Source organism: Musca domestica, unplaced genomic scaffold (genome assembly GCF_030504385.1).
Source record: "Musca domestica strain aabys unplaced genomic scaffold, Musca_domestica.polishedcontigs.V.1.1 14, whole genome shotgun sequence".
Lineage (NCBI taxonomy): Eukaryota > Metazoa > Arthropoda > Insecta > Diptera > Muscidae > Musca > Musca domestica.
Window position 1 is genome coordinate 10,355,559 of NW_026712192.1, and position 27,491 is coordinate 10,383,049.

The 27,491-nt window shown below is 34.2% G+C and overlaps 3 protein-coding genes and 1 pseudogene across 4 annotated transcripts in view; 2 read left to right on the top strand and 2 right to left on the bottom strand.

Moving 5' to 3' along the window:
• The window catches only part of LOC101901475 (midnolin homolog), a 107,258-nt gene extending 87,718 nt beyond the window's left edge, over window positions 1–19,540 (bottom strand). Inside the window, exons 1-2 of one of the 2 annotated variants that reach the window (XM_005184886.4) lie at window positions 19,159–19,540; window positions 17,484–18,607 (exon numbers count right to left, since the gene is read on the bottom strand). In XM_005184886.4, coding sequence (XP_005184943.2) covers window positions 17,484–18,436 — 953 coding nt within the window. In that variant the 5' untranslated portion in view covers window positions 18,437–18,607; window positions 19,159–19,540. Of the gene's footprint in view, window positions 1–17,483 lie in introns of both variants that reach the window. The other variant, XM_059119175.1, reaches the window with a different exon arrangement.
• Window positions 9,166–11,639, top strand: LOC131801101 (uncharacterized). The gene is made up of 3 exons (XM_059119176.1): window positions 9,166–9,557; window positions 9,620–9,695; window positions 9,752–11,639. Exons 1-3 carry the CDS (start codon window positions 9,364–9,366, stop codon window positions 11,357–11,359), a joined length of 1,878 nt encoding a protein of 625 aa, XP_058975159.1. The 5' UTR covers window positions 9,166–9,363; the 3' UTR covers window positions 11,360–11,639.
• Window positions 19,541–21,305: 1,765 nt separating the features above from the next.
• Window positions 21,306–23,702, bottom strand: LOC105262362 (actin-interacting protein 1-like; annotated as a pseudogene).
• LOC131801046 (uncharacterized) lies at window positions 22,614–27,278 on the top strand. The gene is made up of 3 exons (XM_059119011.1): window positions 22,614–23,850; window positions 24,572–26,314; window positions 27,233–27,278. The coding sequence occupies exons 1-3, from the start codon at window positions 23,786–23,788 to the stop codon at window positions 27,276–27,278; spliced, it is 1,854 nt and encodes a 617-aa protein (XP_058974994.1). The 5' UTR covers window positions 22,614–23,785.
• Window positions 27,279–27,491: the final 213 nt, after the last annotated feature.

Below are 27,491 nucleotides of genomic sequence, written 5' to 3' on the forward strand. Positions count from 1 at the left end.
TTTTTGGTGTCTAGACAAATTTTATATACGTTATTTTATATATAAAAAATTTTTGTGTTTCGAAATTTTTCAGAAAAAAATTCTCAGGATAAAATTTAAAAAAAATAATAAAAATTGTGGAAAGACTGACTGTAGAAAGACAGAAACATACAATTTTTTAAAATCAACCATAATTCGATTTGGGCCAAAATTCGACCAAAAAATTTTATTGAGGATAATTTACACGGAATGTGAAAATAAAGCAATTAAAGAGTATAAAAATTGAAAATCTTTAAAATGGTCAAAAATTCGATTAGGGCAATTTCGATCAAAACCTATTCAGGGTGAGATGAAAAAACTGCAGCCAACTTCAGACTGCTGTCATTTCCAAGCCACTCGTCCGACAGCTGTTAAAATTATTCCAGTGGTAGCTCATTATATTGTTTACAGGCGTACAAAAGCATTTTGGTGAGAATTTTTCAGAAAAAAAAAGTTATTCGTGATAGAATTCAAGCGTGATAGTGTGATTTTTTATATTTGGCTGGAAAGCCACAAGTGGCTATCGTTAGAGCACTCCAGCATTTAAATGTGAATAATTTAAATGCGACATCAAGGAAGTGGACGGAAAAAACCAGCAACGTCAGAAGAAATGGTTCGAAAAGTAAAGAGCGAATTGTTCGAAACCCGCGTCGCAGTGGCCGAAAAATGGCTCGCAAGCTGAACATATCGCAATACTCCATTCCGAAAATATTGAAAAATGAGCTCAGGATAAAGCCATTGCAATTCCAAAAAGTGCAAGAACTTACACCGCAACAAAAAGAAGATAGTCTTAAAAGAGCTAAAGAATTGCTTCGCTCGGCCGAAAGTGGTGAACTGCCGAATTTGGTTTTCCCCGATGAGAAAACATTCGTTGTCCAGCAGTTTGTAAACAAACAAAATGATCGTGCTTACTTGCCAAAGAGGTGAGCTAGAAATGTGCACATTCGGTTGGCCACCAGAACTCAAGCGCAGGCCATGGTGATGGCATGGGCCGCCATAACAGCCGATGGTAGCTCTCCGCTCGTATTAATCGACCGTGGCATCAGAGTAAATGCCAAATATTATCGCGAAAATATTCGGGATGGTGTATTAAAGCCTTGGACATGCAAACATTTTGGCCGCAGATCTTGGACATTCCAATAGGACTCAGCACCATCGCACTCAGCGCGCGCCACCCAAGAATGCTTACAAAATGAGGTTCCTCGCTTCATTTCCAGCGCATAATGGCCACCAAAATCTCCGGATACCAATCCGTTGGACTTTTGTGTCTGGAGTATTTTGGAAAGCAAGATTGGCACTAAAAAATACCAAAGTGTCGATCACTTCAAGCAAGGGCTTCGCCGGGAATGAGCCAACGGTTTCATTGGCCGTAATTCGTGCCAAAGGTGACCAATTCGAACGAATCTAAACTTATTCTAAAATTAGAAGCTTTTTCCGACCTTGTTTCTTTTCATTCAATAAAATTATAAAAAAAAATGCAAAAATTATGGCGTTCGGCTTTTTTTAAGTTATCCTGTAAATATTAACAACGTTTTTCACACAAAAAGATTTCCAGTTTCGACAAATTCTGACCAAAAAAATAGGATTACAAAATCCAAAATTAAAAATTTTTTGATTTGTACCAAAAGCTAAATTTTTCCGGAAATTGGTTACCCACAAATCACCAAACACAAATAAACAAAAACATTATTAAAAAAATATTAAAAATATTTTAAATGCGATAACAAAAAGTATCGCATTATCTAAAATGCAAAATGCTATTCTAAAGAGTACTACGAAATAATACCCAAATGGAGAATTTCAATTATTTGGTCATTCCGACCAAAATGAAAAAAAATATTTTTCTTTATAAATTTCAACTTGAACCCTGTTTTATCGTCGCCTCAGACACGTGTCAAGTCCCAAAATCACTAGACTTTTTTCCAAATAACTTAGGTGTATATCATATCTCCAACTCCCAAAAAAATTACCAATCTTAAAAAAAATATTTTTAGATTGTGGGAACAAAAAATTAATCGGAAATGTGAACGGCAAGTAGACATAGCAACAACTCTGAATTTTTTTAGCACGAGACGTGTTGTTAATGGGAATGATAAGAATTTTAATTTTTATTTTCTGTTTATATTTGTGTACCCACATACCCATCTATACATGAGTGCGTGTGAAAAGGTATCACGAAATAAAAAATGAAAAAAAAACCTAAAATAGGTGACAACACTGGGGGGGCGAGGGCGGTGAGTGAGTGATGGTGAACTGCTGGTTGTTGTTTCGTTTTTCATTTGCTATGTATGTATGACAATACCTTTCAATAGCCAAAATTCGCAATTATTTTATTTTTATTTTATTTATTTTTTTTATTTGTAAATCAGTTCCTACTTCCTAGTTTTGCGAGGGGTCGGGGGCAGTATATTTCATAATGTGGTGCAGAAAAATATATCGTATGGAAAATTGATAAATATTTTTTAAATAAAGTTACTTTAAAATTGACACTTTATTAACCCACGCCAAAATATTTCATTTTCTTGTTGCTGGGAAAAACTCCAGCCAACGTTAAATTAAACTTCCCATCTCAGAAAGTCAACTTTCTTTATTCTGTGCAAAAAGGGTTTTCATTTGATTTACAGCTTAGGAATCCATAGATTCAGTTTAGACATACATGCATCTAAAGTAGAGGGATCTATAGGGCGAATTTTAATTTAACATAACACCAAAGAATGCATCAACAACAAATAGAAGTATGTTCACTAGGTCTCCTCCAATTATACTTTCTCACTAAATTCCCCTTGGATATTTAGTTGTATTAAGTAAAAACCTTATTTCTGCTCTGAATTTTGCAAAGTACAAATGAGTCGTGACCTAGGTGGTGTCAATGTAAAATGAACAATTTAATGAAGAAAAAAATGTCAGAATCCAGCCCTTAAATTTGCATTAAATCAATTTTTAGAAGCATTCCTTTCTAAATATAACAGTTGCGGTCAATATTTGCACGAAAAAATCTTCAAACATTAATTTACATGGACCCTATTATCATTTGAAATAAAGATTTCATGTATTTTCCTTAATTTTATGTTTTTTTTTTAATTTCCAATAACTCTTTAAGTCACCATTTAAATGGTTGCTAAACATAAACATTACCAAATTTCTTTATTATCTCCCTCTCTCTCACAATCCCTCTCAACATTTGCAAACATCCGTTTCCTTAAATTTGACTGGAACAGTGATGCCATGTTTTTATGATTTTAAAGGGAGACCAAGACCGACATTTCCCCATTAGGGATCACCAATAAAGTTTTTAATAATTGATTTCTGGTCACCTAGATTAATCTTGTAAAGCATAACTTAAATTAAAAACAGTTTGCGAATTATTTTATGCTAATTGTATACAATTCGTTTATACATTCTATAAATAAGAAACAAATCAAACAAAAACACTTGTTTCTTGTATTCTAAATTTGAAAAAAAAAAAAAAACAAAACATCTCTTGCCTCAAACAAAGAACCAAACTATTTTAAGAACACCACAATATAGTAGAAACACAATCTCTCGCTCGCTCGCCCGCTCTAAACAAAGAAACAGCTTAAGACAAAGAAAACCCTAAAAAAAGACGACCGACCATGATAGGTCTTTCTTTGATTGAATCAAATATAACAAAAACAGCAACAACAACAACAACAACAGCACAGCATTATTGAAAATGATAATTATTCTGGCGGAAATTAATTTCAGTAAAAAAAATAAATAAATATATAAATACAAATAATGATGAAAAATTTTTAGATTTTCAAAATTTACTTCTAAGGAAAGATTCGAACTTGTGATGTATGCTCGATTTCTTACAATGAAATATTAAAAAAAAGTCATTGTAGCATAATATGAAAAAACTTCAAAACTAGGACGTGTTTAAAAAACACAAATATCTAATTCCCATTATTTATTATTTAACCACCAAATCCTCTGCCATATCGGATGGAAATTATGTTCCATAATATTCAAAACTTTTATTTGGAAGGTACTGCTTAGGAAATTTTGATGGAAATCTCTATAAAACCATAAAAGTACTACCCGTTTTCGGGTCATTCTTTAATGAAACATTTAATTATATTTCGAAATTGTTTAAGATCCTCCGATTTCCCTATTTTCGGTGAGATTGACAGTAGAGAAACTGTTGGGAAATGCATAGAATCACTTCCTGAGTCGTCTTATGCATGTCAGTCCGTCCCTCCGTCTGTCCATGTATTCTTGTGAATAAAATGCAGGTCGCATTTATTATCCGATTGAGATGAAAATTTCCAAGGACGAACCCGATTAAAGTTTGTGAGAATCGGTTCAAATTTACATATAGCTTCCTTATATATCTTCGTCCGATTTCAGGTTAATCGTGCACCAAATGGCTAATACCAATCCAAATTAACTGAATTCCGGCTGAATTCATCCCAGAAACAAGTACTTTAAATTTGGTAAAAATCGGTTCAGATTTTTGAGGTTTTAAGTCCTCACGTTCATAATGTGCACTCCACATAAATGATATTTGGTACCAGATATCAGATACAGCCCAGAAATACCTCTGCCAAATTTTATCAAGATCTGTTCAGATTTGGATAAAGCTCCCATATATATATTTATCCGATTTCAGGTTATCGTACACAAAATGGCTAATATCAGTTCAAATGATCTGAATTTCCGCAATTCCGACTGAATTCATCCCAGACACAAGTGCTTCGAATTTTGTAAAAATCGGTTCAGAAATAGCTATAGCTCACATATATATGTTTCATCCGATTTGGGGTTTTAAGTGCCTCACATTCGTAATATGCACTCCACAACAATGATATTTGATACCGGACATCAGATAAAGTCCGAAATGAAATCTGCCAAATTTTATCGAAATCGGTTCAGATTTTTATATAACTTCGATATACATCTTCATCCGATTTTATCAGTCCAAATGGGGTAGATTTTTTCATATTCAACCGAATTTCTCCATTTGGTATATACTTATTGCTCCAATAAATATTTTTTAATGTTATTTGGTACTAGAGGTACAAAAGCCTCCGTAAAAATTGTTGAAAATCGATTCAGAGTTGGATATAGTTGCCAAATTGTGACTATTATAAAGTCATGATACGCATTTAAATGAGGTTCATAGTTTTTTGTTACGGAAGATCTAAGCATAATGGTGTAGGGTATCATATAGTCGGCCCCGTCCGACTTTTGACCTTTCCTTACTGGTTTTTTCACTTATTTTTTAAAATAAATCCCGTTCGAACTATTATTTTTTCCAAATAACTTTATAATCTATCAGAGGTGGGTTTCAAAATGCCAGATAGTTATTGGCATAAGTTTTTTTTTTTTTTAAATGCCTAGATAAATTGTGGGAATCGAATGTGCAGAACCGGCTTGGATCCAGTTTTTGTAAACTATGTCCCATGGTAGAAGAATACAGGTAGAGGCATCAACGCTTGGAAATATTGATATGTCAAAATTTTTAAAAATGTTTTTTTTTTTTTTTCCAAAAATAAGTAGATTTTTATGAGTATTCTTATACGACATCAATTGGAGGTTGTTATGATTTGCATTTCTCAACAATTTTTACAAATTTGAATAATTTTTGAGTCAAAATTTTCAATTTCAAAATTGGTTTGACAGTTCATTGTCCCAGCAGCTGTGACGATGCGACTACCCGTATTATTATACCATGCTATGTCCCTTAACTCGGTACTTTTTGGAAATTTCATTAAATATTTTAACAAACTAGAATTAACCCAAAAGCCCAATACGCTGTGGTACCACATTGAGGTGTTAAAAAATAAAAACTGTAATTGTCTAGTTCTCATTATTTCTAAAGAATTTGAATCGTCAACATCAAATAATAAATTGGTAATAACGAGTCTTTTAAATTTGTCGTCCCCAATTGTTTGTTTTAATTTTTTTTATAAAAAAAAAACAATTATTTACAAAAATTCTTATTCATTTCAGTTTATTTATTAATATAGCGACCCAGTGGGACATATCGAATTTAGGCGCAATTACTCTACTCAAATGACAACATAAAATATGCTGCAAGATCTGGCAACACTCGTAACGACTAAGCAATAAGTCAAAATACCAAAATGGGAGCAGCAGCGGGGCCAAACAGCATCACACATCACTCTCAAAATAGACAACGGAAAGCATAACAACAATAGTAAAAAACAACAAATGTTTTTTAGTAAACAAAGAAAAAATGAGAGCATTGAAGCCGTTAATTTTGATGAATGAAAAAAAAACATGGAAAGAGCATCAAGCGCTCAATAGTAAAAAAAAATCCCATTCTCTCTCTCTCTTTCGGTTACACTCTGAGTGAATTTAACAGAGATTGAGTTTTATTGTTTGACAACAATGAAATATATGAAATGCCTAAAACATAAAGAAAATGATGTTGATGAAATACCAACATGAAACCCGAAAAAAACCTAGTGGAAGTCAAGAAGACAAGCAGGTTGTGGGCCAAAAAGAAAAACAACACAAGCTAAGTAAAAAAGCAAACAAAAAAAACATATTTTATACAAAGGCAAAGTGTGTAATTCACAGTTAAGGTTTTATTCAATTCTTTCACAAAAAGAAGAACAAAAACAAATCAACAACATGTCCAAGCGTCGTTGAACATGCTGCTGCTCCAACCACACACCACTATCAATCCATTCTTTTCATGGCTTCTGTGATTTGCTGCTTGCAGAGGGTGAGTGAGTGAAGTGACCGAACAACGACCGATCCGGCACTCACACACCAGCAACGACTTTGAATGGAGGTTGCCGATTTGTTGGTGTGTGGGACATGTTTTTTTTTTTTTTCAGTTCAGTTTCAGTGTTCTTACAAAGCTTGACTTGAACTTGTTTAATGTTTATTTACTTTATATTCAACTTCGACTTGAGATTGAATTTCAATGCAATTGTTGTTTGTGATATGGCCAGGCCAGACCAAACCAAGCCAGTTCTTAAAGAGAACAGCCACTGAGATTAACTAGATAATTATGACATTGATGACGATGATGATGATGATGGTGGTGGTTGAAGAAAGCACAAGCTAAGAACAAAGAACGAACCCATCTGGTGGAAAAAAGCAAAGTTGTTTGCCATTCTGGTTGTTGTTGTTGTAAAGTAGATGATGCCGACTTTTTTTTTTCTTTTCTTGGTCTGTTTTTGTTGCTGTATGACATCTGTAACACAGTTTGAGTTTTCTTTGCTTGGATTTGTGGCTTGTGCAACAACAGCGGCAAACTGCCCTCTTGGAATTTCGTAACAACATCACTGCAATATCCGACATTTTTTGAGTTGTTTTTCACCTATTGGGCTACAGTGATGGTTGGCAAAGTGAAGAGAGGGAGAGAAAGAGTGTTGCCACATGATCTAGCCATAATAGATTGTAATTTCTGTGACAAATCCCAAATATGCAAATTTTATCAAGACAACGGAATATTGGAATATAGAGACAATGGAATGTTAGTTTTGTCCTTCTACTTTGTTTCAAAACCTGGAAGAATCTACTGGTTTTGCAATTTTTTCGATATAATAAAGAAATAGTCGGGTGTAGTAGTAACATTTTGTACATTCTTGCAGTTCTGCATCAGGGCTGATTGAGCTAGTCGACCTACTCGACTTCAAAAACACATGTATTCGTTTTTGCACTTGTACTTTCCACTCTGCAACTGTCCCTTGGCCAAATCAGTGTGTTTTTATACCCTCCACCATAGTACGGAGATTTGTCATTCCATTTGTAACACCTCGAAATATACATTTTAGGCCCCACAAAGTATATATATTCTTGATTAGCATAAAATTCTATGTTGATTTAGCACATCAGTCTGTCAAAATCACTCTAGTTTTGGAACGAAATAGAGTAGGCTGATAAAATTTTACTCAAATATATATTATGTCTGCAGTACTTTTGGTATTGAAAATGGGCCATGTAGGTCTACGTTTTGGTATAGCCCTCATATAATGGTACCTCCCCATTTTCGGTATTTTGATGATTTTAGCCATATAATTCACCGGAATTGTTTCAAATTTGGTATTTGAAGTTCGTAATGGATACTACAGCCTATGACAGAAAATTTTCTGTGCAGGTCCACGTCTTCGTATAGCCCTCACATAACGATACCTCCCGATATTCGGTATTTTGATGATTTTATCGTCATTATTCGCCAGAATTGTTTCAAATTTGGCATTTGAAGTTCGTAATGGATACTACAGCCTAAGACAGAAAATTGTCTGCGCAGGTCCACGTCTTCGTACAGCCCCCATATAACGGCACCTCCCGATATTCGGTATTTTGATGATTTTAGCGAGATTATTCATCGGAATTGTTTTAAATTTTGTATTTGAAGTTCGTAATGGATACTACAGCCGAAGACAGAAAATTGTCTGTGCAGGTCCACGTCTTCGTATAGCCCCCATATAACGGTACCTCCCGATATTCGGTACTTTGATCATTTTAGTGACATTATTCATCGGAATTGTTTCAAATTTAGTATTTGAAGTTCGTAATGGCTACTACAGCTGAAGACAGAAAATTGTCTGTGCAGGTCCACGTCTTCGTACCTCCCTATATTTGGTATTTTGATGATTTAAGCGACATTATTCATTGGAATTGTTTCAAATTTGGTATTTGAAGATCGTAATGAAAACTGCAGCCTAAGGCAGAAAATTGTCTGTGCAGGTCCAAATTTTTGTATAGCCCCCATGTACAAGTACCTCCCTATAATCAGAGATGGTCCGAATAGGAAAATTTTAGGTTTTCGACTGTAACAAAGTTGTAAACGTCGAAAACGTCATAAAGCTGTATAAAAAGTATGAAATGTATTTAACGTCATAAACCTGAAAAATGCTGTGTTATAATCATTATTATGGTCAATTTCTCAAGCTCTTGTTACTAAAAAGATTCAGTAAGTTTTTATACATAATTTACTTTGTTAAAAATAATTTATTTAAAATAATTGGAAAACTTTGAATTTGTATGAAATAAATTTCAAATGTATATTGCTGATAGTACCCACGATACTATATAATCACAACTTATAATACATGTAAGATTCTCAAAATTTAGACTTTTATAAAATCTACTTTTTGTGATCTTGATGTTTTTTAAATAAAACATTTAAATTTAATTAAAGGAATCATAAAATATACAAAATACATAGCACGCCATCTACAAAATGTCGCGTATACTGCTTGATGTGTTTTTCATTGCATTTGTGCATGTTGACAAATTGAACTGACATATGTCAACCAAAAAACGCCAAAAACAAATTAGTTTGAGCGGGATATAAAACTACTTTTCAACAATTACAAAAATATTATATATTTTAAAATGTTAAAAAGTCCGAGTGATGAACAACAACCAGAGGGGTTTGGACAAAGTTCTGGAGCAACCGGTGGTAGGCCCCTTCATCCATATTGGTACGGATATACAAAAATAAGTGAACGAGGAAAAGCTATTGCCCAGTGCAATAGGTGCAAGCAATTAATCCGCAACACGGCTATTAACAGAATGCAGTCACATCGGTAAGTACTCAATATTAATATTAACACAATGATTATTTATAAATGCGTTTTTGGATTTTTAGGAAAAAATGCAATGTTGAACAGATTGACGAGGACAACGGAAGTGATTTACTTGAAGCGGGCATATCCCAAAAAAATGTAAGCATGAATTCGTTTTCAATTTACATGTATTAAAATATCACTATTACTTTCAGTTGTCATGTACACAGACATCAAATACTCAAACTACTATTAAGGATTTTTTTCGTAAAATCAGCAAGAAAGACAAAGCTCAACTCGACATTCGTACTGCCAGATTTTTTTTCGCTTGTAACATTCCTTTTGTTGCAGCAGGTAATCAATTCTTCAGAGATTTTTGCAAAGGAATGCAACCATCGTACAAACCACCAAGCAGAAAAAGGATAGCTGGACCACTATTGGATGCAGTGCATAAGGAGCAAATCGATTTGAATGCGAAATTTTTAAAAGAAGGTACATATTCCGTACTTCTTATTGACGGATGGAAAAATTCAGCATCAAACACAAAAAATGTCGCAGCATTACTGCACAACTGTGATCACAGAATTTTTTTGGAATCTTACGACTTTTCATACATGAGAGAAACTTCAGAAAATCTCACTGAAATGGTGAAGAAAGCTGCCAGTTTAGCCAAAGATCGATACAAAGTTGAAGTTTTCGCTGTAGTCACAGATAATGCTGCCAATATGGTATCAATGGGCCGAAATGTTGGGCTGATTCATACAACGTGTAATGCCCACATCGGCAATTTGCTATCCAAAGATATCATCAAGAATTTTGGTATTCGTTTCGAGTTAAATTATCTTTGTGCGACTGGGAATAGCCAGAGGCGATCTACGCGGCTACAGTCTCAACAAAACGATGATGTATTCGGTATGTTGGAGGACGAAGTTACTGAAAACTCTTCAATACTTGGAAAAGTACATAAAATTCTTAATGAATTTAAAAAAGTACATATTGAAAGAAAGTTGTCAATGCTTGGAGGAACCAAAGCGAAGTTACCATGTGCAACAAGATGGTGCAGTGAGCGTGATGGACTTTTTTGGTTGATAAACAACATTTCCAAAATGAAGCAAATATCTGCAGAAACTAACACTGATGGAAAACCCTTGGTCAAATCCTATATAAGTGAGCTGCTCTATAAGGAGGACTTTATTCAATCCGTTAAGGAACTATTTGATCTTTTGAATCCTGTAGCTTTACTTATAAAAAACTGTCAAAAGTCTGAGTATTCTATAGCTGATGCAACAGAAGAATGGATAAAATTGCTTACTACGGCAAAACCAGAATTATATGAAGTGGCGGCAGAAAGATGTAGAATCAGTAAAGTCTTTAACAAATATAACCTCGCAGCAAATGTTTTGCATCCGCTATATAAGGGTGGAAGGCTGAACCCAGAGCAAATGCAAAAAGTTGAAGACTTTTTACTGGAAAATCTTGATGAACATGGATTACAATCATTTTCAGAATACAAAAATGCGGCAGGATTTTTTGCCTTACTTTTGGAAAAAACATCCAAACCTGGGCTATTCTGGGAATTGGCTGCAAATAGACACAAATCATTAGCGACATTTGCACAAAAATTGCTCATGATACCAGCTTCAACAGCTCAGCTGGAGGGTATTTTTTCAAATTGGACACATGTTCATACCGATTTGAGGAACAGATTAGACTCAGAACGTTCTAAGAAATTGTTAGAAGTTTATTTTTCTTTAAGAATAAATGAAACAAAAGACGTCTCGCAGTATATAGAGGATACTGATTCCAGCGAAAACGAAAATTAAACGAAACAAATTACAAAATAATTTGTAATAACAGTATGTACCTGCTTAGAGGCCTTTGATTTTAAATGTAATTTAAATGAATTATTTAAGTTTGTTATGTTTTTGTATTTCCTGTTTAATAAAACAAATATTTTAAAGAAAAACTGAATTGGATTTTAAGAGACAAATGTGTTTTTTATTTCTTTCCTATTTTTGTCAAAAACCTTGTTTTATCGGGTAGGTTTACGACTTTTCCGACGTATGTAATATACGTCGGAAATGTATGTCAGATACGTCATAATTTCCGACGGGCCATCTATGCCTATAATGATGATTTTAGCTACATTATTCCCCAATTTTTTTTTAAGTTTCGCATTTGAATATTGTAATGGCTTATGACAAAAGTTGGCTATGCAGGACTACGTCGTCGTTTAGACCCTAATATGACGGCTATATTTGGTATTTTAAAATTTTGACAGAATTTTTAAGGGATTTTTTTTTTCGAAAATTGTCAAATTCGTTCCAAATGGTGGAGTATATTCAAAGTTCGGCCTGGCAGTAATTACAGCCTTTTTACTTATTTTTCTTGAAAAACTTTTCTATAGCTCCAAAAATCACCCTTAAAAAGCCAAATTACACAGAACCATTAAATACAGTTTTGATTTTTATTTATCTTATGTTTGGATGAATTAGTAATTAAAAAGTCTAAAATCGAAAAAGATTTTGGTTTTGAAAAATCAATTTGAACTGATTAGAAAAACTCAAAAAAAAAATGAAAAGTGGAATTTTTAAAGCTAAAAAAGAAAATGAAAATTGATTTCTGTTTCTGACTACATATCCCTAATCCACTTTCGGCTAGTCGCCCTAAGGCCCATTTACCGGCAAGTATTGACTTAGGCCCCAGGATAAAATTATGTTTAAATTAAGAAGGTAACCTCGTTTGTTAACAATTTTTTCAAATTATAGACATATTTAAAAATATCTCAGAGCTGGATATGCAAATTTGAATTAATTGTTCCACGCTGAAAATTTTCAAAATTAGCCTCAAATTTGCAAGTTGCAAAAATGCTTTCAATTATTTACATTTCAATTAAATTTTTGCTGGAAAACTTTGAAAATAATGCATTGATATGTTATTAACCTCCCACCGCAAAATTAAGTGACCTTTCAAAATAATATTGATCTGGTAAGACCAGATCATCAGTTGTTTTCAAAGTTGACGTTGTTGTACTGAATATTCTCACCTCAATGGCAACCCACAACTTGTGTGTGTGTATTGCCGTTGGCCAGTAGCTTTGAAAAAATAAACATGTTTTCAAAAGTACAGTACAAAAAATATGATCGCCAATTTGAAGAACACAAAAAGAAAACAAACGCAAAAAAAAACTTAAAGAAAAATCACGCAATAATCATTTTGCTAAACAAAATTATTCAAGATAAAGTAGCGTGTCAAAATGAAAAAATAAAATTAAACAAAAACATTAGTTGAGTGCTTTTAAGAGAGCCAGAGAGAGCTCAAACAGTTTCTCTCTCTCCATATGTAATTATCAGACGGGGGAAATCTTGTCTCTAGTGCAAAAAAGGGCTCAACACACGAAAAAAAAAAAAAAAAAACAAAAGCAGAAATGTCTATTCTCTTTTCAATTTGATGCATAACAAACAACAACAGCGCCATGTTGTTCAATGTGTATTTGGGGCTTGGCGTTTTTGCCGGTTCTTTGTTTTGTGTATTTCCCCACCACCACAACAACTTGACGACGTTGCATTATTCGTTGTGAGCGCGCCCGTGTATATATGTGTGTGTGTTTGACTATATTTGACTTTGTTCACCGCACATTGTTTTTGCAAAGTGAAAAACAAAATTCTTTATAAATTTTCTATTTTTGTTGTTTAATAACAATGGCGCTTTAGACAGAAACACAAAAGAATGTTTGAAAGCAAAACAAAAAACTAATTTTTGCATTGATGTGGTGTGTTGGTGGGTAGTACACCACATTGATGAATTGTATGTGTAGTTTCCCTGCCGGACCAACTGCGCCAGCCAACAGCAGTTATGTCATTCAATTAACTAGGTAACTATCTAATTTAATTTGATTATTTGTTTAGAATCTTTAAAGAAATTGAATTGCGTAGCATATTTTATTAACTTTTTTTCGTTTCGAAAAAATATGTACAGTGAGTTGAAGCATTTCAGAAGCCATAAGTAATTGGAGAGTTTTGTGCCCCGCTTAAAAATTGTTTGTCGGTTTATCAAAAAAATTGAAAGAACCCCGTAGAAACCCATTGTACACATCAAAAAGGTAGGTATGAGTTTGAACAACACTGACTTTACTTTATTTTTTCTATAAGTTAACATCTTTTCCAGATAGGCGGAAAAATTTGGAACCCTTAGCAAACGTATGATCGTTCAAAACTTTCTCTTAAAACTTGATATCCCCTTGCTCCTCATAGAGTGAATCGATGTTTTGCTCAGTATCAGAATCATTAACTCACACATCTGGGAAAGCTCCGTCAGGGTATTGGTCATCAGGGAGCCCCCACAGGGCAGTGTTTTATTACCATTATTATGGCTTATTAAGACATGGTATACTCAAGGATCTGGAACAAAAGTCGTGGCGTATGTTAACTACGTAGTTCTGATGATTGCAGAAAAAATCCTGAAATTTCAGATCTAATGCAAACAGCTTTCCTTTCCATTTAAAACAGAGCTCGCCCTCTTCACAATGAAACGAAAACACCTAGAGTTTTCACCACCACCTATGCTAGATGGAGTCACGCTAAGGCTATCTCCAGAAGCCATGTTTCTCTGTACTTTTCTCGATCATCAGCTGAATTGGAAGAGGAATATTGAGAAACGGGCGAAGAGGTGTTTAAGCGCACTTTATTCTTGCAAGAATTTTATAGGACGGAGGGCTAAAATCGCATATAATCAAATTTATATAAGTCCGATTCTCAACAATGGAGCTGTAGTTTGGTGGCAATCTAAGGAAATCATCCTACCAGCGAAACATTGATAAGGTTCAAAGAATCACATCATTATTGATCACAGCTGCATTTTGGAGTACATCCTACGATGCACTAGATACCCTTCACTTAAAAGCCTTAAGTCTATTTGTAGAGGAGTAGCCAGTCAGATGCGCACTGAAACTTAGAGAACTTGAACAATGGCCCAGCAGCCAGTCCTTTGGACATTTTTCGATTTTACGACATATGGAACACATAGAAGGCGAGACCAAAACCAGTGATTATATATCATCACGGTTGAACCTTAAGCCACTAGGCATCCACCAGAGAGACACACTTGGACCTGTAAAAACCCTAAACTACATAGCTGTCTATACCGATGGTTCAAAGATGGAAAGTGGAACGTGTGCAGAGGTCTTCTACGAACGGCTGAACATTAGATACTCCATCAAACTAAACAACAACTGCGATTTTATTTCAAAAAGAGCCACAGATCTGTGGCCAAATGGAAACAGTGAACATAACGATCCGGCTAACTAAATTCATGTACAGAGCAGTTTCGGGATGTTAGAATGCATTGGAAGAAGATAAGTCCTCAATCAAGCTTTGTTCGATTCAAGACTATTGCAACATTTCTGGTAGAGGATCAGCAGATGAATTTACAAGACTTGGTTCCGAGTCATATCGGTGAAGCCAGCTTTGTGCCACTTCTTTCGAGTGATATATAAACATTATTTCGGTATATTTCAATAAAACTGGCTAAACAAAAGGGGATACAATGTCTCGAAGATAAATTGGCCGAAACTCCCCGGGAAAAGAACCAGGTCTCTTATCTCCATGGCAAAATCCTGCAAACCTTGTGATGGGAATCATCACAGGTCACTCTGGCATAAGGGCCATGGCTTCTAAGTGGGGTCGTGACGACACCAGTTACTGCAGGATTTTTCAAGATGAGGAGGAAACTGAAACAGTCGAAAATTTATTATTTAACCGGAAGGTTTGAATATATAGGTTTGTATTTATAGGTTTTATACGCTTGAGGACCTACTATAATTTTTTGATTGTCTTATATAGAATAAGTTTTCTGATGGTCTTCCAAAGAAAAATATCTACTAAAGAACTTTAATATTTCGGTACTTCCACCCTTGTAAAACAACCTTTGAATGAGATTTTTTTATAATCCATACAAGGGTAGCACTCCACCGAAAAAAACCAGTGTTGCAATTACTTTTGTTGCCGCAATGTCAAATATTTGCTATTGAACCCTTAATCCTTTTTCCAAAAGTGTAAAGAGAACAAGTAGAAGAATAAGTAAAAGGAAGTCAGTTGACGACCATACGCCACAGATGATAATTATCTTTGTGTGATGTTAAAACGAAGAGAAAAAATTAAATCTATAAAATCGCACCCCTAATAGCAGTCACAAAGTGTATAATCGAAGTATGAGCCCTATCATACGCATACTGGTGACTCTTACCCAAAAGATGTGGATGGCAAAGATTTTATGAAACGCCCCAATAACGTCAACGTCATCAACATCCTTATACCATGCATGCATGGCAAATACACTCACACCTTTTTGTCCTGAGAAGAGTCTGAAAAAAGAAATGCTGAACAAAAAAAGAAACCTGTTTTGTAAATTTAACACCACTGACTGTCTGTCTGTCCGTCCATCACACATCATATGTTTTCTTGTTGGCCGTGCAAAGTGTTGTGGGTCTACTCTAAGGGTAGAGATGTTATGGCATTGGTGATGGTGGTGAAACAATGGCGGCGACGGCGGTGGTGGTGGCACAATGTCAAGATAAGAAAGTCAATCTGAACAGGACATTCAGCGGCGTTAAAAAAAAAGAAAAAAATGGCGTTAAGGATAATGCAAATTACTTGCATAACTCCATTCACCATATTTTACAGAAAATTATGGGGTACTGTTTAAAATTTGTCTTTTTTATATTTTGCTAAATTTAATTGCTTTAGTTTTATCAATAAACCAGGGAGGTGCCATAATTGCTTATTCTTCCACAAAGAAAACAATAAGACTGCCACCATCCATACAAATTGTGGTGATTTTCCTACTTCCCTACCCCGTCTCCCTTGCCTTGGCTTTCGAGCAGTTCAGAAAAAAATATGTGATAAGGTATGCGCGTACGTCGTACTGGTATGTATAAAAACCCAAACATAAATAAAACAGAAAAACCATGTGGTTGGACGAAGTTCAGTGACAAAATACAAAGCTCAACAATACAAGAAAAAAATGTTCCTATAAAACGAAAATAAAAAAAATTGCTAAACACGTTTTATATTACTTTCCTACAATCTCACTATATTTACATCAAAATGGGTATTCGCCTGAAGGCTTGCATTTTTGAGAAATACGATTTTGTGGTTATTTTCAGAATAATTCCACTGAACAAATAACCACATACTTTACTTTATTCTGAATAAAGTCTTAAGCTTGATATTTTATAGAACAAGTCTCAGGCTTTGAATATGCAGAACCATTTGATTTTGCACAAAGTTTTCCCTCTGATAACAAATGCTTCTGAGAATATAATATCTTATCACCACACGCCTTTACCCTGCTCACGTCAATTTTGAGATCCCCTGTTTAAAATAGTAGAATATTTTCATGGGGGAGTCTATACTTCCTGAGATATGGCATTCCTAAGTTCCTTATGTTTCTCATATTTTTTTAAATATTTATGAGGCAGTCAGGTTTTTGAAGACCTAAAAACAAACCTTTTAAAAGAATACTTATTTGAGCATTTCTAGTTGTTAAGAAAAATTACATCTAAATACCTATATGCTAAGAATCCTTCATCAAACAAAGTAATTCCTGTTCTCAGATTTGACACATCGTGGGACCGATAAAACTATATCTAATTTTTGCATTCATTTATGTGTCCTTTGTTGCATAAAAACTTATAACTTGCTCTGCTTCTCGGCAGCACCAACCTCATAAAACAATTCCCCCCATCGATTTTGATTGGGTTGGTGGTATTTCATTTTCTAAATAAGAAAAGTAAAAATTAGTAAACTACCAAACAAATCCGATTTTAAATACCCACACAAACTCCTCCGGAGTCTCCTTAATTTCTCTGTACCCAACAGTTGGGATTGTACCAAAAGAGAACAAATAAAAAAACTTTGTTGGCTTATTCGAATTTCATATTTTACTTACTTTTCTCTATGCAGCAAACATATACGATCCTTGGCAACTTTAAGCTTCTTGGCTATAATCTTCTTCAGATTTTCCACACTTATCTGAGGATCAACCGAAACACTAAAATTGCCTCCGGTTGTTGTGCTTATATTAAGATTAATAGGCGCCATTTGTGTAGACGACAAAGTTGTTGAGGAGGATGCTACTGCTGCTGTTGTTGTTGATGATGATGATGATGATGATGACGACGACGCTGACATTGATGACAATGATGTCGGCAATGTTACCATGGTTGTTGATGTTGAAGTAAAGCCCAAAGCAGAGGCAATGGCAGCATTACTATTAGAAGAGGCAATAGATATTGCCGAGTTGCTGGGCGAGGAGGAGATAACGGCAGCAGAGTTACAAGATTGATGACCCAAGGTGCCATTGTTGGTGTTGTTAAGGGATACGTTTGAGGAGGATGGAGTTGGTAGTGGTGCAGAACATGAATTGTTGTTGTTATGGTTACTATTGCCATTGGAGGCCTTTAAACTGCCACTATTTGCTGATGATGTTGCCGCCGCCGACACCGATGGACCACACCCAAGTAAATTAAGTTGATTTTTTGTTGAGGAACAACTATTGTTTTGATGATGCTTTTGCATGTACATCGTTGTTGTTGGTGTAGTTGTGGGCTGTTGGCTAGATGGCGTTTGTGGCATTTTCTGATGCTGCTGTTGTTGTGGGTTGCCATTGCTGTCAGAATGCGTTGTTGCTTGGCTACCAACATCATAAACAGCTTTATTGGAAGAATTCAGCATATGCTGGCTGTTAGCAGATGATAGGCTACCTTCTCCTGGATTGTTAGCACTTGATAACGAAGACGACGATGTTGACGCTGTTGTTGAAGATGACGGCGTCGTCGTCGTCGACGACGAAGATGGTGTTAAAGACGTCGAACCACTACTAGAGTCTGTTGATTTTTCCATATTTTTTTGTTATATCTTCTTTCTAACAAAAATTGTTCACAGTTAATTATAAATTATTTTCACCAATTGCTGCTTTTTTATTGAATGCTGCTTTTTACTTTGTTATCTCACTTTTTCGTTATTGCAACTCATTTATGTTATATATTTTCTTTAGTTATTTTTGGGTTTTTGCTGGGAATTGACAAAAGAAATCGTATTAATTTCTTGGTTTCTCAATTTTTATGTTGATTTTCTTTTAATGCAACATTTAAGCAAGTTAGGTGGTGGAAGAGATTATAATATGGTACGTAATCAATCGATTTCCCCACACCTTACAATATGTTGCTGTATAATTTTGTGTATTTTTGTTGTTTCTTTTTTTTTCTTCTCTCAATACACAAGCAAACACAATTTTATTGTTGTTGCTATTTGTTGTACAAAAAAGAAACGAGATAAACACCGTCACTTGTGTTATTATGGTGGTGAGAAGTTTAAGCAGCGGCAGAGTTGTTTTTGTTGTCAATGATGATGATGATGGTGGTGTATTTTGAAGTTAACGGGAGACAGGCTCAATCGGAAAATAACAATAAGAAACCGCACAAAATCAACGCGACTACTACACACTTTCATAAGAAAACACACGACGACGTTGTCGAATACACACACACTTTACCAAGAGCAGCAGCAGTAATTTAACCAACTGTGATGGCAAAGAGAGAGAGCGCGCACATGAGAGCACTTACCAATTGAGAGAGATTGATTAAATGATTACGTCTGGTTTTCTTTGAACTCTTTTCTTCTTTTTTTTATTTTATAAAAAATTTCGAAACTAAAAAATTATTGTAAAATTCCTTTTGGAGTTTTTTGTTTAAATTTTTTTTAGTTGTTGGTAATTTTTGTTTTATGGATATAGATATTTTTTTTTTAAATTTTCTTTTTAATTAAAATTTGCTTTTTAACACCCTCTTTTGTTGTTGCTATTGTTGCAAGTAATCCACATTGGCTTCAGGCTCAATTTTGTTGATTTTATTATTTTTAGTGGAGAGAAGACACACCGTTTCTCCGTAACTCGACCGTAAGAAGCGTATAACAACGAACAAACAAACTGAACGACTGACTGAGTGTAGGGATAAGTAAGCCGACTAACAATTAATCGACTTTTTGCGTTGAAAAACTTTAAAATCGATGTTAACTTGTATCTGTGCTGAAAATCGACCTACCGTAATCGATTTTTCGATTTGGGATTATTACTTTTTGGTCGCCTTTTTATTTTCCCATACTCTAAGTATTGCAATATTTGAATTTATTTTTATATAAAGCTTTTTTTAATACTGTGATCGTTAGTTTTATAACTAAATAACAATAATTTAAGTCAATCTATCTTTTGTAAACATATGGAACTATTATATGCTGTCAATAGATGAATCTCCAAAGATAAATTTAAACCTTTTATAAAAATTCATTTAAAACACGTTAATTATTGTACAATGCTTGCTCACAACATATTTAAGTTGACTCTGTTTCAGAACTGCAAGAATGTAAAAATTTCTACTACAATTAATGTTTTGTATATGATAAAAATGCAAAACTAGTAGGTTCTGGAACAGAGCATATATAAAAAGTGTGCACAAAATAATAAAATTTGGTCTATTCCAGAACTGCAAGAAAGTAAAAGTTTTTACTACGATAACCGATTATCCTTTTTGATATCGAGAAAGTTGCAAAATAGTAGATTATTGCAGGTTCTGAAACAGAGTATATTTTAAAAAGAAAGTTTGACTTTTCATACATTTTTCGTAGTTTTTTTAGCTTTAAGGTGAGAATACATAAAACGCTTCATTGACTGGTTTAAAGGTGAGAATACATAAAACGCTTTTCCGACTGGCTTAAGTCATCGGATGACTTATTCGGAAAAGAACAAAGGAGCCTAGGGCCGAAATCGAACTAAGTCAACCTAAAACTCGTTTGTTCAAAGACAATTATTATTATTATTATTATTATTATTATTATTATTATACGTAAAGACTAGACAAGAAGCATTTTCCAATAATAGTGTGAAATTATGGTTATAGAGGGCTACAAATTTGACTGGAAAAAGTGCATTTTTCAAAGCTCTCTCAGCAAAAAACTTAACAGCAATGTAAAAAATCTTTTGAAGAAAAGAGTTTCCTTGTATTTGTGAAAATGCTTCATACAAAATGCTTGTACAAAAAGGTAAACAATTATTTTGACAGCAGCGTGGCAGAATGAGGGATTTGCAATCACAATTATATTTTTTGTTGTGAATTACACGACTGTTCAGTGTAGTTGTATTTCAATCACAATATTTGTATTTCAATCACAATGGCGGTTTACGTGAATTGCATTAAAGAATCTTTCATACGAAATCTGTAAACGGTTCAATCCTTATAATTAACCAATCACAATAAATGTGAATCCTGAATGTATTGATGCCTCTTGCCTTTTCTCTCTCTCTCTTGGTGGAGGAGTTGTGTCTGAGGGTCTAATTATTGTTATTTAAATTATTTTTTTATATAAATATATTGTATAAAATTTTATACATTTTTTATGTATTTAGATTTTTTAGATTTATATAGTTATAGGCTGTTTTTTACTGTTGTATATTAATTTAAGATTTTGACCGTGTTGACTTATTTATATTGAATTGTATGAAATAAATGAAATGAAATAAAATAACGGTTTTAGAATTAGGGGTGTCCATCCGTCAGTCTGTCCAGCTGGTGCGCACGATATCTGCCATTTTTCATATCATCCAATCCAATTCTTAGGATATATATTTTGGAACAGGATGAACACTAAAGAAATAAAATTGTAATAACGAAGAAGCTGTTGCTCACGCGACCTAACAGCTAACAAATTAGCTAAATTCCCACAATTCAGAATATTTTTTCAAGAACGAGACGATAAACAATCCATTTTTTAGAACATTTTCATATGAAAAGGAATTTGCTTTGTATTTCTCTTATAAAACATTCATGTGATACAAACGATGGAAAAAAGAGGGGGAAAACATAATTGATTTGGGTTTTAAATTGCATAAATAAATAATTAGAAACACAATTTGAAATAACTTTTTTTAACTTAATGCAAGCGAAAGAAATAAGGAGAACCAACAAATAGGGGAGTAAAGTAAAGTAAAAAAATGCATATTTATAAAGAAGTAATGAAACTTAACAGAACGATAATTGCATTCATGGTTTGGGCTTGTTATTGTTCTGCTTTTTTTTGCCAAGGAGAAGGCCTTCTTTTGATCCTGGACCAAGGTGATAATCGGTGAATGCATTCGATTCGATTGACGCAGACTGTCACCAATGCCACAGGTGTAAACAAAATCATCCCAGGCAGCAATACTATTCATCTGTTAACAAAGATAAGGGAAATTTAGTGGGTTTCTTCAAAGACATTAAATTGAGATATGACCCAACTGATTACCATGACCAGCCCCAGTTACACGATCTTTGATACCACTGCCCGAAATCCAGGTGGTTACCACACCATCATGACTGCCGGTGTAGATGGTGCTGCGATCATCACTCAAACCCAACACAGTAATGGGTTTATTGTGATCCTTAATGACATGCAATGGCTACGTGTTGTTCTTGCTTGGTCATCTTGAACTTGAAGGGTGGACCCTCAAAGACACCAATGGTGTTGTCTTCACTGCCTGCAAAATTAATTGGGGAAGTTACTCTCAATTCCGATTTTAATGAAAATCTATGGTTATACCTGTGACAATACGGAATGGCCTGGCAGGACGGAAATCACATGAATTAATGGGTTTGGATTGGCCACTAATTTCACCCACCGATGTACCCGTTTCAGTCATAAATTCATAGCCAAAACGTTCACGGCCCTCACCGACAACCACAATGCGCTAATTGTCGGCCGACCAGGCAATATCCTTGATGAAACCCCCAATGGTTTGGAATTCATTTTTCAAAATTTGTTCCTTTTTGACGGTGTCCCAAATGCGAATCTTACCAGATTGATCTGAAAAATTAAAAAATAATTGAAAATTTAAATAAAATAAATTAAATTTATTTTTTATATTTTTTTATGTGGCTTCCCATTACTTCACACTTGGCTAGGACCCATATGACAGAGATAATGATATTTGTTATCAGGTATCTTATAAATCTCAGAAATGAACAATATAAACATTTTTTACAAAGCTCTGCTAACTATGGTTAGTGGTGTAGGGTATCATATAGTCGGCCCGCCCGAATTTTGACCTTTCCTTACTGGATTTGTTTATGATAAAGTAGGCATATACTTTCTTTGTCATGTGTACATAAATTTTTGTGAAAAAATTATTGTGCATTTTTTAATGATTCATTTGTGAAAATAGTTTCAATATAATTTGTGTGAAATTAAAATATTTAAAAAATGTCTAAGCGGTGCATATTCGCGTGTGAAAAAATTGTGAAAACCTTTGGATTTCCGACAGATTCCACGGAAAAAGAGGAATGGTGTCGAATTTTGGGGCTGAAATCCGAAAAAATTGGACCATGGCCACGCCTTTGCCAAAGACATTTTGAAAGTTCGTGCATAGGTGCCAAAAAATTTAAAAAATACACCAAGCCAAGTAAGTATAAGAATAACAACAACAACACTGTGTCGGGGGTATTATAAGTTTGATTGGGCCAAAAATTATGTAACACCTCGAAATATTGGTTCCCCGCATAGGGAAGTATGTATGGATCTTCCTATCTCGCCGAGCTGAGTCGATCTAGCTACGTATGTCCGTCCGTACATGTTAATTTGTAATCACGCAACAGGCCGCAATTATGGCCCGATACTCAAAATATTTATGGGTTAAAATGAACCAAAAACAGACACATTTTCCTGATCACACAATTGAAATCAATCGGCACGGAATTTGGCATGAGAAAAGTGTTAAGGACAGGGAAGACGTCTAGCATTTGGATTATATTTAGCTGTAACTAACAGCACGACGGAGTTCGTAAACACTTGGCAAATGTGTCTAGTGAAAAAGCTAAGGGTAATATCTGGGCAGTGCTTTATGACATAATTTAAAAAGCGAAATCTTCCAAAATATATTTGGACATAAGGGTACTTCTACCATCTTGCAGTGTTGTAGGGTATCACATAGTCGGCCCCGCACGACTATAGCCTTTGCTTACTTGTGTTTGTTGTATATTTGTCGGCAAACTTATGTCGAATATACCCGGTGTAAGGAAATTGTACAATTTAATATAACACAAATATTACCATTTCCTTCAATTGACAGTTCCTCTGTATCCATTTGGTGTTTTGGAAGAAAAAAAGGAAGCTGAATTTCCGCATTCACCAAATCCCGAGGAGAATTTTTTTGAAGAAAGGAGACACATGGAATTGCCGAATATCCCAAAACCTGAGGAGGAGAAAACAGAAAATATATATTGGCAAATAATGTAAGGAATTGTATATATTATTTTGCGTATTTATATATATATATTGTGGTGTTAAAGTTGTTCGCAGAAAGACTTCTTGCGTTCAAGTGTGATTTCAATTCCTCGAAATACTAATTTTAGACCCTACAAAGTATATATCAGCGTTAAATTCTAATTCGATTTAGGTTAAATTCGTAAATGGGCTGTATCGGTCCACGTCTTTGTATAGCTCCCCTATAACGGTTCCTCACAATATTCGGTATTTTGATGATTTTAGAGACATTAATTTACCCGGAATAGTTTCAAATTTCCTATTTTTGACTTTATAATGGGTACTACTACCAGTTGTGTGGCTTGCAAGTACAAAAACATTAAGTTCGACCGGGCCGAACTTAATATACCCTCCAACACTACCTAAGGAACCATTTTTATACAAAAGTATCTGGATTCAAACATGTTCCACCATCCTAGGAACAATACACACACTTGTGCCAAATTTCAAAGCTCTGCGTCAAATAATGTGGGCTCTATCGTGAGCTCAGACAGACAGACGGACATCGCTAAATCGTCTTAGAATGTTATGCTGATTATGAATATATATATTTTATGGGGTCAACTACGAATATTTAGAGGTGTTACAAACGGAATGACAAAGTTAATATACCCTCCTACCCATGGTGAAGGATATAATAATAGCGTCTTTTATTAAAGGAAAAAGTTACACAAACCTTTTATTTTATAGGGAAATTGAATCGGATGAACCCATGCAAAATAGGCCAATGGAAATTCTGAAAAAAGAAAATTTAAAATTGATTCAAAACGAAAAGGAACTAAGAGCAGAAAATGACGAACTAAAGCAAAAAATCGAGGCACTGACAAAAGAACGAAATGCGCTAACTTGTGAAGTTGCAAAACTCAAAACTGAGTTGGACAATTTCACAAGGAAGTGCATTGTTCCCTCCGTGAATACATCAGAAGAGGCACTAACTTTAGCTCGCATGGGTACGGACGAACGAAAAGTTTACACTAAAAAAGAAAGAGATATTGCTCAAAATATATATTTTAGAGGTGCGAGGTGCTACAAATTTATGAGGGAAAATATAAAATTTAATTTGCCCAGCCCTAGGTCTCTAGGACGATGGCAACATATACGTTCTCTAAATCCTGGTATAGATATTGCAGTTGTTAACAGCTTGAAAGCACAAGTGCAAAACATGTCGGAAAGAGAACGCATTTGTTTCGTCGTTCACGATGAGGTGGAAATTAAGCCCGTCCTAGAATACAACAAGGCAGAAGACGTTGTGGACGGGTTTGAAGATTTTGGCAAGAACAGAAGGTCCAAAGAGATGGCTAGGAGATGTCTTTTTTTTATGATCAAGGGCATATGTTCCGACTGGAAATTTATTATAAGCTTTTATCCTGTTTCTAAAAATACGACAAAAGCCGTAATGCACAATGTCCTGTGTGAGAACCTGCAGGTTATCCAGGACATTGGCTTAGACGTGCGTTCCATTGTTTGTGACCAAGGGGCTACAAACATCGGTCTTTACAGTTTCTTAACGACGTCGAAATACGAACCATATTTTTTTTTTAATGGACACAAAATTTATTGTATGTACGACTATTGCAATTTGATAAAATCAATCAGAAATAATTTGATTACACATGGCTACAAAACGATTAGCGGCGAAGTTATCAATTTCGAATATGTTCGTAGAATATATGAAATTGATAATGAGAACCCTAACATCAAGATGTGTCCCAAATTGACGGAAAAACACATAAATCCAGCACTGTGGGATAAAATGAGTGTCAGTAGAGCTACTGAAGTTTTAAGCAATTCTGTAGCTGCCGCAATGCATACCTGTATGCAAAACGGTTGTATTTCAGACGATGCATATCCGACAGCTGAATTTATAAAAAGGCTAAACGATATATTCGACGAATTAAATGTTAAAACGACATCGTCCGCAAACCCCAACAATAAAGCGATATATCGAAACTGCAAACACAAAATTGCCCGGCTCGAAGAGGCCAGAGATTATTTTGGAAGCTTTGTTGTTAACAGCAAAGCAACTGTACAATGTATTGATGGGTTTTGGCAAACAATACAGTGTATATTATTGCTCTCCGAAGACATATTTAGGGATTACCCAAACATCCAATTTATATTGTCTGGTAAATTAAACCAGGATGCTTTGGAAAATTTCTTTTCCCGGATACGGTCTTCGCTAGGCAATAATACACACCCATCAGTAAAGGAAGTGAGGTACATAAGCGCCAAAATAATCTCTTCCGATATTTTAAAAGCAACTAAAAATACCAATTCTGAAGAAGATGGTAGTATTTCACTTCCAATATCACTGAAAAATACCGGTAACATTCATATTATTGAATATTTAAAATTGGAACACTCTAATTCCGACTCCGAAGATGATTCAGAGTTCCTTGAGGACATAAACTTATGTGAAACACAAGTTAAAAGGTATGTTTCAGGGTACACAATCTACAAGAGTGCAGTCCAAAAGACAAAATGCTGTCGTTGTGTGGACCAAATGAAAAAGGACGACAAATTGTCTTCGGAATCGGAATTGCTAATAAAAAATAAAAATTTCGGTGTTAATTCCTTAAATTTAATTAATCCATCAGACAACTTTTTCGAAATTTTCAGTTTTCAGATGAAATGTTACAAAGTAGCTTTCAACAAATTTGCATCAAGACAAAATATAAAGAAAAAAATATCGGACTACATAATAGAAAAAACAAATGAAAAGTTCAATTGGTTTGATGCAAATGATGTTTGTTTCAAACATAGGTTAGAATGTTTGGACTTTACCCTAAACACTTTAATTTATAAAAATTCTAAGTGGTTGAGTGAAATATTATTAAAAGCAAAAAAGAATAAGAAAAAGTTGAAGAAATTAAACATTCGAACTGTAAATTTATAGATCCGGTATTTTTTTTAGCGTCGTAACTTTTTTCATGCCAATTAGGTTTATAGCTTACCAACACAGAATCGTTTTGCATTATTAATACTCTATACACACATAAATGTTATATGTATAGGAAATTAAATTAATAAGCCTATTTTTTTTTTTTTTTTAATATATGGTTTGAATTTAAAACATTATAACTTTAAAACGGATCAAGTCTGGATATACTTTAAAAGTATGCTGCGTTTAAATTTCAAATAAGAAGGCTCTTATGAATTTAAATTTCAATACAAATAACATAATTTCACTTTTTTCTTTTCATTTAAACAGTTATTTTTATTATTTTTTTTTTTTAAATAAACAGCAACAATTTGTTTATTAACAATTTTTTTTTATTAACAATTTTTTTTATTAACAACGTTCTTTTTTAATAAACTTTTTTTAATTCGCTACTTTTTTTATTCTTTAAGTATACGTAGTGTACAACAGTTTGTGCTACGTGCCCTACAGCTATGACTTATTTCTGATGTATCTCGGATATTGTCTTCTCTGTTAATATAGAACCTCTTTTCTGCTTTTATTTTCTTTTCCTTTCGAGTTCGACTACCCACTTATTCAATTACTCAATGAATATTATTTTGTTATAATTTGTTTTATATGTTTAAATAGCACGAATTGTTTAATTTATAGTATTTGTCATTTTTAAATGAATATTATTTTATTATTTGT

What these genes read in the sequence shown, in the direction of transcription:
- LOC131801101 (XM_059119176.1), top strand. Translation starts at nt 9,364, where the DNA reads ATGTTAAAAAGTCCGAGTGATGAACAACAACCAGAGGGGTTTGGACAA. An exon ending in AACAGAATGCAGTCACATCG is followed by an intron (nt 9,558 to 9,619) that starts GTAAGTACTCAA and finishes TTGGATTTTTAG; the next exon opens with GAAAAAATGCAATGTTGAAC. An exon ending in CGGGCATATCCCAAAAAAAT is followed by an intron (nt 9,696 to 9,751) that starts GTAAGCATGAAT and finishes TATTACTTTCAG; the next exon opens with TTGTCATGTACACAGACATC.
- LOC131801046 (XM_059119011.1), top strand. Translation starts at nt 23,786, where the DNA reads ATGGAATTGCCGAATATCCCAAAACCTGAGGAGGAGAAAACAGAAAAT. An exon ending in AATATATATTGGCAAATAAT is followed by an intron (nt 23,851 to 24,571) that starts GTAAGGAATTGT and finishes TTTATTTTATAG; the next exon opens with GGAAATTGAATCGGATGAAC. An exon ending in TGTGAAACACAAGTTAAAAG is followed by an intron (nt 26,315 to 27,232) that starts GTATGTTTCAGG and finishes TTATTCTTTAAG; the next exon opens with TATACGTAGTGTACAACAGT.